General features: G+C 42.9%; 1 protein-coding gene across 2 annotated transcripts in view; it reads left to right on the forward strand.

Annotated features, from left to right (window-relative positions):
* Positions 1-12793, forward strand: part of LOC109890400 (vang-like protein 1) — a 52440-nt gene that overhangs the window by 13531 nt on the left and 26116 nt on the right. For both annotated transcript variants that reach the window (XM_031824312.1, XM_031824311.1), the window contains exon 3: positions 5737-5866. In XM_031824312.1, the coding sequence (XP_031680172.1) occupies positions 5737-5866 (130 nt within the window). The remainder of the gene's footprint in view (positions 1-5736; positions 5867-12793) is intronic.

Genomic DNA, 12793 nt, shown 5'->3' on the forward strand with positions numbered 1-12793 from the left:
AGGAAATGCTACCAAATACTAATTCATTGTATGTAAACTTCTGACCCACTGGGAACGTGATGAAAGAAATAAAAGCTGAATTAAATCACTCTACTATTATTCTGACATTAAACATTCTTCAAATAAAGTGGTAGCGTAAAACAGGGAATTTTTACTTCAATTAAATGTCAGGAATTGTGAAAAACTGAGTTTAAATGTATGTAAACTTCTGACTTCAACTGTATCTCCCAATAGGGCTCCTCCAATTACTAATCATTGTCAGTGTGAATGATGATCATGCTCCTCGCTGGACTAATTGTTGCACTTGTAATGATATCCATTTATTTAAGGATTACTTCGATCTCCGCTTCCTTCTAGATTCAATGTATTAGTTATGAATGGCTCTTGGTGCCTCTCCTGTTATTTCTGGAGTACCATGCAGTGTTGAAGTAATGTCAATGTTCTCTCTGGGAGTCCCCAGTGAAAATGAATGGTACAAAATGCCAATCCACTATGACTGACTTCAGATTTCCCTGTGTCAATGAATAAATATGTTTCATACAAATCCTGCACCACTTTGTTCCAATTATCTTTGCTTTGAATGTTGAGCTTTCTTTTAAGCAATTGTTAAATAATGCATTTTTGGGGTATTTACCTGAGTTTGTGGTTGGGAAGTTGGCTGTGGTAATTTTCAGTGTGAAACCGTGTCCTGTTCAAAAGGGAAACACCAGAATAGAGGCAGGAAACAGAGAGGTGAACACCCTTCTATCACAACACATTGGCTTCCATAGAGGTCCATTACTTCCATAGCAGCCAATCACACCACTTCCCTGATGAGCCTAATGTCAGGATATCCTGATGGGCCGTCCGATCAGCATTGATCCTCCAACCACTTATCTATGCTGTATGCGTAAGCGGCCCTCTGAAGTGTGACTCGTCTATTTAGTTTAAACTGATTGCTGTTTGATTGCTTTAGGTCAATCAATAATGGATCTATGTGATCAATGTCATTGAATATCCACATTGCACTTTTCTTAAGCTTGCATTTCATGTCCTGGTGTCGAGTTCTTACAACCAAATCCATGCCCATGTTCCATAACGGCAGGGTAAAATGTGCCAGTAACACTTATTGAACCATCATACGTTGTTTGTGGCATTTATCCTAATGCATAATGAATACATATCTACAGTGCTTTGCACCAAAAAGTGAATCTGATATGACAAGGTGAGGTATTCTAAAGGATTTGAACATCCCTAAACAAATCAAATCAAATCAAATTTTTATTTGTCACATACACATGGTTAGCAGATGTTAATGCGAGTGTAGCGAAATGCTTGTGCTTCTAGTTCCGACAATGCAGTAATAACCAACAAGTAATCTAACTAACAATTCCAAAACTACTGTCTTATACACAGTGTAAGGGGATAAAGAATATGTACATAAGGATATATGAATGAGTGATGGTACAGAGCAGCATAGGCAAGATACAGTAGATGGTATCGAGTACAGTATATACATATGAGATGACTATGTAAACAAAGTGGCATAGTTAAAGTGGCTAGTGATACATGTATTACATAAGGATACAGTCGATGATATAGAGTACAGTATATACGTATGCATATGAGATGAATAATGTAGGGTATGTAAACATTATATTAGGTAGCATTGTTTAAAGTGGCTAGTGATATATTTACATTTCCCATCAATTCCCAATATTAAAGTGGCTGGAGTTGAGTCAGTGTGTTGGCAGCAGCCACTCAATGTTAGTGGTGGCTGTTTAACAGTCTGATGGCCTTGAGATAGAAGCTGTTTTTCAGTCTCTCGGTCCCTACTTTGATGCACCTGTACTGACCTCGCCTTCTGGATGATAGCGGGGTGAACAAGGCATACTGTAACACACCAGGGTCCTCTGCCTGAGACTGAGGTGGCCACGTTACTGCCTGCAGTGAAAGAAAGATGCAAGAAAATCCCCTCCATTTTATAGTCTTAACTAGGTTTGCACATTTTGGGGAATATTGAGGTGGAAACTTTGAAGACAGAAAGAAACATAAACCTTTTACCTTATCATAAGTAGACATAATTGCAAATGATTAAATCCTTACAATAGATACAAAATAAATAATGTAGTTATGAATTGAACTTTAACTAAATGAGTTGACTCGTCACGCGATGATTTCACTGAACAACAAAAGGGAATATTGAATGATCCCCAATGATCCATCGCATATTTTCAACACATGTCTGTAAAATGATAGTCTAGAAACTAAAGCTTTGGTTGTCTTCCTCTCAGGCTTCCATGTCTTCTCCCTGGACCTCCTCAATGTCCACCTCTTGAACATCAGACTCTGAGGCCTCATCTTCACTGTCAATTTCCAACCTTGCTGAGGATGGCTATTTGTCAGGCTCAAAAAGCCTCAAATTTGACTGGATGGCCATACATTTTTCAACCCTTGTATTGGTCAGCCTCTTGCGTGCTTTGTGTGTGTGTGTTCCCAAACAAGGACCCGTTGCGCTCTTAGGCGGCTGATATTGGTGGGATTTGGAGGATGATGGAGGCAACAGGGGAAAGAGCCTCAGATCCACAGTCCCTTCCACCTGGTGGCTGATGAGATATGTTGGCACGACTGCCATATGGCATCTCCATCCCAAAGGTCTTGCTTGGAAGTGTACTTCGCCAGACTGCCAAGAACCTTGCCCTCATCCAGGCCAAGGTGGCGATACACTGTCGTGATGACACCATAGGCCTCGTTGATCTCTGCACCAGACAGGATGCTTTTGCCAGCATACTTGGGGTTCAACATGTACGCAGCGGCATGTATGGACTTCAGGCAGAAGTCTACACGCTTTTTGATGTATTTCAGAACTGCAGTTTCCTCTGCTTGGAGCAACTGTGAAGTGGGCAGGGCAGTATGGATTTCTTCTCTTACATCTGTAAGCAGAGTCTGAACATCAGACTGGATGGCATTGTCTCCCTCAATCCGTTCAATGGTTACTGCTATAGGTTTCAGGCTGCTTTTCCACTCTCTCCCAAAATACATCATCCAGGAGGATCCTCTTGATGGGGCTGTCCATATCGGCAGACTGTGATATGGCATTTCTTGGAGAGACTCCTTCCCCTCCAAGAGACTGTCAAACATGATGACAACACCACCCCAACGGGTGTTGCTGGGCAGCTTCAATGTGGTGCTCTTATTCTTCTCACTATTCTTGGTGAGGTAGATTGCTGCTATAACTTGATGACCCTTCACATACCTCAGCATTTCCTTTGCTCTCTTGTAGTGTATCCATTGTTTTTAGTGCCATGATGTCCTTGAGGAGCAGATTCAATGCATGAGCAGCACAGACAATGTGTGTGATCTGAGGGTAGGACTCCTCCACTTTAGACCGAGCAGCCTTCATGTTCGCAGCATTGTCTGTCACCCAGTGCAAATACCTTCTGTGGTCCAAAGTCATTGATGACTGCCTTCACCTCATCTGCAATGTAGAGACCGGTATGTCTGTCTCTTGTGTCTGTTCTCTTGTAGAATACTGGTTGAGGGGTGGAGATGATGTAGTTAATTATTCCTTGCCCGCGAACATTCAACCACCCATCAGAGATGATTGCAATAGTCTGCTTTCTATGATTTGCTTGACCTTCACTTGAACTCTGTTGAACTCTGCATCCAGCAAATGAGCAGATAAAGCATGTCTGGTTGGAGGGGTGTATCCTGGGTGAAGAACATTCAGAAATCTCTTCCAATACACATTGCCTGTGAGCATCAGAGGTGAACCAGTTGCATACACAGCTCAAGAAAGACATTCATCAGCATTTCTCTGACTACGTTCCTCCATTGATTAAAAAAAAACTTCCAGGAGGACAATGAGCTGTTGCTATTGATAAGGTGGCTGATTAATCATTTTCACCTCGAATAGAAGTAGAGGGAATTTTGCTTATTGTGAGCGTTGAGGAAACTTTATGCACTTGGCCAGATAATTCTGCATCTTTGTTGCATTCTTCACATGTGATTTGGCACAGTATTTGCAAGTGTACACAGATTTTCCTTCTATATTAGCTGCACTGAAATGTCTCCACACATCAGATAGTGTCCGTGGCATTTTCCTGTAAAGATTTTAAAAATATAAGTAAAAAAATATATATAATCCATGTACAGATAAATAGTTAAGCAGTTAGATTAAAACTTCTTGGTGCACTGATCCCTTCAGCGGGATCATTTTTATCAACATCCGCTGAATTGCAGAGCGCCAAATTAAAAAATAATAAATTTTCATGAAATCACAAGTGCAATATAGCAAAACACAGCTTAGCTTGTTGTTAATCCACGTTGCTTGTCAGATTTTTTAAAAACTTTACAGCAAAAGCTATCCAAGCGTTTGTTAGGACATCTCTCTCAGCAGACAAAACATTACAAACAGCTAGCAGCAAAGTAGAATGGTCAGAAAAGCAATCAAATTAATTGCTTACCTTTTGATCTTCGGATGTTTGCACTCACGAGACTCCCAGTTATGCAATAAATCATCCTTTTGTTCGATAAAGATTATTTTAATATCCAAAATACCTCCATTTGGTTGGCGCGTTTTGTTCAGAAATCCACAGGCTCGAGTGGTCACGACGGGGCAGACAAATTCCAAATAGTATCCGTAAAGTTCGTAGAAACGTCAAACGTTTTTTTATAATCAATCCTCAGGTTGTTTTTACAATAAATAATCGATAATATTTCAACCGGACCGTAGCTTTTTCAATAGGAGAGAGAGAAAAAAATTCTGTTCAAGTTATTGCGCATGCAAAACTCTGTTGGCACCCAGCCATACAATGAAGCAATGTGATCTTTCTCGCTCATTTTTCAGAATAAAAGCGTGAAACTATGTCTAAAGACTGTTCACACCATGTTTAAGCCGTAGAGAAAGGAATCTGGTTGATATCCCTTTAAATGGACGGAAGGCATGCAATGGAACAGAGGTTTCAGGAAAAACAGCATTTCCTAGTTGGATTTTCCTCTGGTTTTTACCTGCAATATCAGTCCTGTTATACTCACAGACAATATTTTGACAGTTTTGGAAACTTTTGTTTTCTATCCTAATCTGACAATTATATCCATTGTCTAGATTCTGGGCCTGAGAAATAGGCAGTTTAGTTTTGGATAATTTTTTCATCCAAACATCAAAATACTACCCCCTACACTCGAGGTTAAACAAATCCTTTGTAAGATAAATGTTTTAAAATGAAACATGTTCCCTAGTCCTCTATTCCCCTGGTCCCCTATTCCTCTGGTCCTCTATTCCCCTGGTTCCCTAGTCCTCTATTCCTCTGGTTCCCTAGTCCTCTATTCCCCTGGTTCCCTAGTCCCCTATTCCTCTGGTCCTCTATTCCCCTTGGCCCCTGGTCCTCTTTTCTGATTCAAACAGCGTCTGCCTGTTCTAGCATTTTCGTGTGTGTCTGAGTTTTCAGCTAAGCCCCTGCAGACGTTCACTGTGAGAAAAGACTAATTAAAGAAATTCAAAGTAACAGCCAGCAGGATTAATGTCGTAGGGGATGATGGCTCCTTTAACCCTGTTGTTGCTGACGCTATGGAGGAAAGAGGGAGAGAATGGGAACCAAAGAGAGAAATAACATGAGGTTTTGCTTGAAATCCAGTATGTGGCAGTCCATTGCTATCGCCACGCCAACATAATCTCCTCCTCTCCTCCGGTCTGCTGGTTGTCATGGTAACCCCGTACCCGTTGACTCACCCGGTGTACCTGTCGTTGTTTCTCAGGGAACGCAGCCGCGACCACCACAAGTCACGCAGCAAGGATGGCAGCCGCTCGGAGAAGTCTGTCACCATCAACGCACCTCCAGCAGAACCACTGCTGGGAGACTCGTCTGTACTGGGGGAGGAGGTCCAGGTAGGCCAATCCCTGCCCACACATCCCAGACAGGGAACAAACAACATGGCTGGAAACTCTCCAAATATGAACTTGACCTTTTTCTCACATGACAACTCCTTAACTTTTACATTTCTGTATTCCTATGTTGTTTTTTCCCCTGATTTTGTATTTATTGTGCATTGGCTCATTTTGATGGTAATTTAATCATAAAGGCACAGGCACATACAGTATGCCCCGGTGGACAGCTCAGCTCACGTGGCTGTTTATCAGTGCTTGTAGTTGGATTTATGGTAAACAACTTCTTTGTAATACAAATGTATAAATCCCCTCATGGGAGCGAGTCTATCCACTGTCCGGGTAAGCCCTGTGCCTTTCTGGTTGAGCTGAGGACTTCACAGGCCTGATTGAGGCTTTCAGATTACACACAGTGTGTTTATGTCCCTTTGTTGTACAGCAAGCTGATCAATGTGCACATAGTCTCTGGTGTTAAACACTGGGCACTCTGGCTTTAAGGGTTTCAGGCTTTGGCTGATAAAGTACTGCTGAAAGTGGGCTTTGAGTGCTAGGTCTGCCTGGCCCTTGAAGAGATGGAGGGAGGGATATAAAAATAGATGTTAACAGCAAGACAGACAGTTGGACAGATCCAGATGTTATGGCTTATACACAGACTGGAGGACAAGAGATTTTGCCGTTCACGTGCAAATTCTATCTTCACTGCAGTGGAGTATAGCCCAGAGCAACACTACCACTACCAGCCCTTCTCTCACCATTACAATAACCCTTACTGACCCACTTGACAAACTCCCTTCCTCAGGATGAACAAGACTTGTGCGCACGACACAGGGTGTGTATTTAGTACTGTTCATGTATGTACGCACGTGCGTGGGTGATATATTAAGCGCCTCAACAGGATTTGCCAGCGAACAGCAGTACTTACTCAGTATATGTGTTCATGTTGTGGCCCAGCCTGCCTGCGGTAATGCTGACGGGCGTACTATAGGCATCAGTCAGAATAATACAGTCTCTCTGGGAATCTCCTCAGAGATGGAGAGGAGCTGCTGTGTTAAAAGCTATGCTATGCCGGTCTCACAGTCCCCACAGTACAGGGCTGCGCTCATTACCACTCACTAAGGTGGCTAAGGCGGTGTGTAACGTCTGTGCGGGGGGCAGGAGAGCAAGAAGCAGTAGCCAATGCAACTCGGCTATAGCCAAGACTAGCTGATTTGTAGCAGCCTCCCATATCTATCGTGACTGGAGTCGCCTAGAGAAGCTAGCTAAGCTAGCCAACTATAGCTGGCTAGGCTAATTGAGGCCACATGCTATGCTTTCTCCCCAACCCCATTCAGATAAAACAACAGCCTACCTGTTGGTAGTTCGTTGTAGCCTACCACTTCTCATTTTGCTAGCTTTTAATTCTGTTATTTTAATCCATCTTGCATTGCATTAGTGAAAGGCATAAACAACAAGCTACATACGCCAAGGCTACCGGTCTTTTTGTGGGTCGCGTCATAAAAACTACATTGAGAAGTTAGTTTTATTAAATGAATAATTTGAAATGTCATGGTATATCCTTGTATGTAGCATTGTCACATCACATGGATATTAACATTTTATTTAGATTTTTTTCAGTTTTAAAATAGGCCGATAATAATTTTTTGCTTGCTAAAATGAATTCTCGTACAAGTATTTGATTACTAACGTCCGTTAGTATTCGAATATTCAATTAACCGTGCATATCCCTAGTACAGACCGTCTGCACAACTTTTTAACAATGCATTGGACTGTCCTTTTGAATTTGGAAGTTTATTTTCTGGAAATATGTATCCAGACATACTCACATGCTTTTCACCTTGTGTAATTGGTTAGTGTGTGTGTGTGTCTGGGGGTTGGCTGTAGCGCTGTGTGTGTGTGTGTGTGTGTGTGTGTGTGTGTGTGTGTGTGTGTGTACTGTGTGGTGTCTTTGACACTGTGTGTGAGCCCAGATGCAGGGGCTGTGTTTGTCAGGAGGGTGCCAGCCCTCAGCAAGCTGTGACCTCTCAGTGTAGCTGTGTCCCTCTGTTACTCTGCTATAACCAGCCTTCCAGAAAGAACTGTGTGCCAGGGTGCATGTGTGTGTGACTGTGTGTGTTTCGGGTTGTTTGTCGTTGAGCTTGTCAGGAAAACTTGTTGTGTGACACAGTAAATACTTTATACAGTATGTTTGTCATTGTGTGTTTGGGTACAGTATTTGAATTGGCAAATCAGGGCGTTGGTCTCAATATGCTCCATTTTCTCATCATTTGCCTTGACAGTTTTATGAGCTTGCAGCTCTAGGTGATTCTGCAGTGATGTTTGAACAGAGCAGTTTGCTACAATATTGAACGGCTGCCATTTGAGGGAACCAGTCCAAAGCTCCAGCCTCCAGGCTATGCTAGTGCGCTGACTCTCAACCCTCTCCAGTCGAGAGAACAGTAGCGGTCCCTATTCGTCTTGACTACTCGCATACACGTATGATACATTATATCAGTGTTGTAACGGTAGACCATAGATGTGGAATGGTGACTTCTGAAGTACTCATCTCAGGTATAAGAGTAGTGCATCTGAGGAATGCACTCTAGGTCCTTTCTGCTCCACCATTATGTGAAGTGGCACCCAGGAGAAACATGATATGTAAGAGCCAAGAAGCATTCTTTGAGAATGAACAGCCCTCCACCTCCCACCTCTCCTGCTGACACAGACAGAGGACTGTTTGAAAAGAGAAAGTGGATCTAACTTTATTTATAGTTCACGGGATGTCAATGAAATCAGAATCCTTAGAACCCAACAATTAGACATGGTGTGTGTGTGTGTGTGTGTGTGTGTGTGACTCATTCCAGGCCTCCACCTCAAAGCTTGTTTGTGTTATGTAGGCTAATTCTGTTTTGTAAAGGCACATTACACAGTGTGCTGCACATGTACTCCCCAGTGCACGTGTTCACATCTGTGTGATGATCGTGTACTACCTGACCTCGGCTTTGAAGTGAATTGAGAATCCGGCTTAGTGGCAAAAAAAAAAAAAAGTTTTCGGCTGCCAATTGGTCTTTGTAGTAATTTAATGCAGTCAGAATCCAAAGGGGGACAGGCGTATGGGACATCAAATTAAACTCTGTCAGCCTCTGATCCCCCAACCCCATAACATGTGCACCTCTACATCCCCACCCCTGTCTACTCCCCTCTCTCCCTCCAGTTTAACTCTGCCCAATTAAAGCAGTGCCTGTCCTCTGAGATGGTTAGGTAAAGAGGTAACAACCGGACTACAGTGCATTTCTAAACAGACTGCAGGTAGGTCTGTGTTGGGGAAGTACGAGGTACAGTAGTAGCGATGTCGGGTCCTTGGATGCAGCACGGGGCTTGTTCTCATGTCTTTTTCCACACCCCCCATTGTTCCATGGTGAGTTGAGTCTGCTTCTCTATGAGTTGTGGTCTCTTAAACAAAATTATTCCATGTTTCTGTGTGTTTTCTGCTCATGCAAGTTCCTTGCTCTGGCACGGTTTTCTTGGGGTTGAGGCGAGTTCTAGGCCGTCTATGCAGGAGACAAGTGGTTGAAGGCGTCTAGGGTTGCAAAGGGTGGGAAACTTTCCGGTAAATTTCTGGAATTTTTCCAGAAATGTTCCATGAAGTTAATTTTGGGAATTTGGCTTAAATTCATTCAAAAAGTTAGCTTATAACAGTGAACCTTTTTTTGTGGGATACACATATGGCAATTCTAGGTCTTGTGGCATATTTTGGTTAAACTATCCCCAATTCAAAGCCAACCTCTGCATACAGCTGATTTTCAAGATCTTGCACACTAATGAGATGCTATTGCGCCCACACTACTACACTGTCTGAGCCAAGGACTACATGCTTTCTGGTAAGTTTTGATTCCAATACTGGGTGGGGTGAATATATTTTATACGACATGCATAATTTTTTGTTAACTAGTAAATAGTAGCCTACAGCAAAGTGTGTTTAAATCATTTCTAACTTGTTAACAATTTCTACTAATTCACCTGTTTCCATACATGTTTCATTTTAAAACATTTATCTTACAAAGGAGTTGTTTCATCTAACTGCTTAACTATTTATCTCTACATGGAATTGCATTTGGGGTTTCTTACTCATTTTTTAAAGTTCTTTACAGGAAAATGCCACGGGCACTATCTCATGTGTGGAGACATTTCACTGCTGCTAATGTAAAAGGAAAGCTGTGTACATTTGCAAATACTGTGCCAAATCATATGTGAAGAATGCAACAAAGATGCAGAATTACCTGGCCAAGTGCATAAAGTTCCCTCAGCGCTCATAACAAGTAACCTCTGACCAAAGTCCCTCCACTTCTATTTGGGGTGAGAAATGATGAATTAGACGCCTTATGGACAGCAACAGCTCATGGTCCTCCTAGAATCAGATGTTTTTTTACTCAATGGAGTAACGTAGTCAGAAATACTGATGAATGTCTTGCTCGAGCTGTGTATGCAACTGGTTCACCTCTGATGCTCACAGGCAATGTGTATTGGAAGAGATTTCTGAATGTTCTTCACCCAGTATACACCCCTCCAACCAGACATGCTTTATCTATTCTTTTGCTGGATGCAGAGTTCAAGTGAAGGTCAGGCAAATCATAGAGAAAGCAGAATGTATTGCAATCATCTCTGATGGGTGGTTGAATGTTCGTGGGCAAGGAATAATTAACTACATCATCTCCACCCCTCAACCAGTATTCTACAAGAGCACAGACACAAGGGACAACAGACCCACCGGTCTCTACATTGCAGATGAGCTGAAGACAGTCATCAATGACCTTGGACCACAGAAGATATGCACTGGTGACAGACAATGCTGTGAACATGAAGGCTGCTCGGTCTAAAGTGGAGGAGTCCTACCCTCACATCACACACATTGTCTGTGCTGCTCATGCATTGAATCTGCTCCTCGAGGACATCATGGCACTAAAAACAATGGATACACTACAAGAGAGCCAATGAAATGGTTAGGTATGTGAAGGGTCATCAAGATATAGCAGCAATCTACCTCACCAAGAATAGTGAGAAGAATAAGAGCACCACATTGAAGCTGCCCAGCAACACCCGTTGGGGTGGTGTTGTCATCATGTTTGACAGTCTCTTGGAGGGGAAGGAGTCTCTCCAAGAAATGCCATATCACAGTCTGCCGATATGGACAGCCCCATCAAGAGGATCCTCCTGGATGATGTATTTTGGGAAAGAGTGGAAAGCATCCTGAAACTCCTGAAACCTATAGTGGTAGTCATTGAACAGATTGAGGGCGACAATGCCATCCAGTCTGATGTTCAGACTCTGCTTACAGATGTAAGAGAAGAAGTCCATACTGCCCTGCCCACTTCACAGTTGCTCCAAGCAGAGGAAACTGCAGTTCTGAAATACATCAAAAAGAGTGAAGACTTCTGCCTGAAGTCCATACATGCCGCAGCGTACATGTTGAACCCCAAGTATGTTGGCAAAAGCATCCTGTCTGGTGCAGAGATCAACGAGGCCTATGGTGTCATCACGGCAGTGTCTCGCCACCTTGGCCTGGATGAGAGCAAGGTTTCTTGGCAGTCTGGCGAAGTACAATTCCAAGCAAGGGCTTTGGGATGGAGATGCAATACGGAAGTTGTGCCAACAAAATCAATCAATCACAAAATCAATCAATGTATGTATAAAGCCCTTTTTACATCAGCCGATGTCACAAAGTGCTGTACAGAAACCCAGCCTAAAACCCCAAACAGCAAGCAATGTAGATGTAGAAGCACGGTGGCTAGGAAAAACTCCCTTGAAAGTCAGGAACTTAAAAAGAAACCTAGAGAGGAACCAGGCTCTGAGGGGTGGCCAGTCCTCTTCTGGCTGTGCCGGGTTGAGATTATAACAGAACATGGCCAAGATGTTCAAACGTTCATAGGTGACCAGCAGGGTCAGATTATAATAATCACTGTGGTTGTAGAGGGTGCAACAGGACAGCACCTCAGGAGTAAATGTCAGTTGTCTTTTCATAGCCGATCATTCAGAGACAGCGGGTGTGGTAGAGAGTGAGTCCAAAACAGAAGGTCCGGGACACGGTAGCACATCCAGTGAACAGGTCAGGGTTCCATAGCCCCAGGCAGAACAGTTGAAAGCATGACCAGGTGGACTGGGGATAGCATGAAGTCAGCAGGCCAGGTAGTCCTGAGGCATGGTCCTAGGGCTCAGGTCCTCAGAGAGAGAGAATTAGAGGGAGCGTACTTAAATTCTCACAGGACACAGGATAAGACAGGAGAAATACTCCAGATATATCTCATCAGCCACCTGGTGGAAGGGACTTTGTGGATCAGAGGCTCTTTCTCTGTTGCCTCCACCATCCTCCAAATCCCACCAACATCAGTTGCCTCAGATCGCAACTGGTCCTTGTTTGGGAACACACACACCAAAGCACACAACAGGCTGACCAACACAAGGGTTGAATAATTGGTGGCCACCTGGGAAATTGAGTCTTTTTGAGCCTGACCAAATAGCCATCCTCAGCAAGGTTGGAAATTGACAGTGAAGATGAGGCCTCAGAGTCTGATGTTCACGAGGTGGAGATTGAGGAGGTCCAGGGAGAAGACATGGAAGCCTGAGAGGAAGACAACCAAAGCTTTAGTTGCTAGATTATCATTTTCAGACGTATGTTGAAAACATTTTTGGGAGATGCGATGGATCATTGGGGATTATTCAATATTCCCTTTTGTTGTTCAGTGAAATCATCCCATGTGACGAGTCAACTCATTTTAATTAAAGTTCAATTCGTAACAATTTTTTTACATTTGATTTCTATTGGAAGGATTTAATCATTTGCAATTATGTCTACTTATAAGGAAAAATGGTTATGTTTCTGTCTCCCTTATGATATGGTATTTAAAGCCAATGCAAAAAACATCTACAATTCATTCCCATATATTTCCTTTAATTCCT

The sequence above is a fragment of the Oncorhynchus kisutch genome, linkage group LG5 (genome assembly GCF_002021735.2).
Source record: "Oncorhynchus kisutch isolate 150728-3 linkage group LG5, Okis_V2, whole genome shotgun sequence".
In the NCBI taxonomy this organism is placed as follows: domain Eukaryota; kingdom Metazoa; phylum Chordata; class Actinopteri; order Salmoniformes; family Salmonidae; genus Oncorhynchus; species Oncorhynchus kisutch.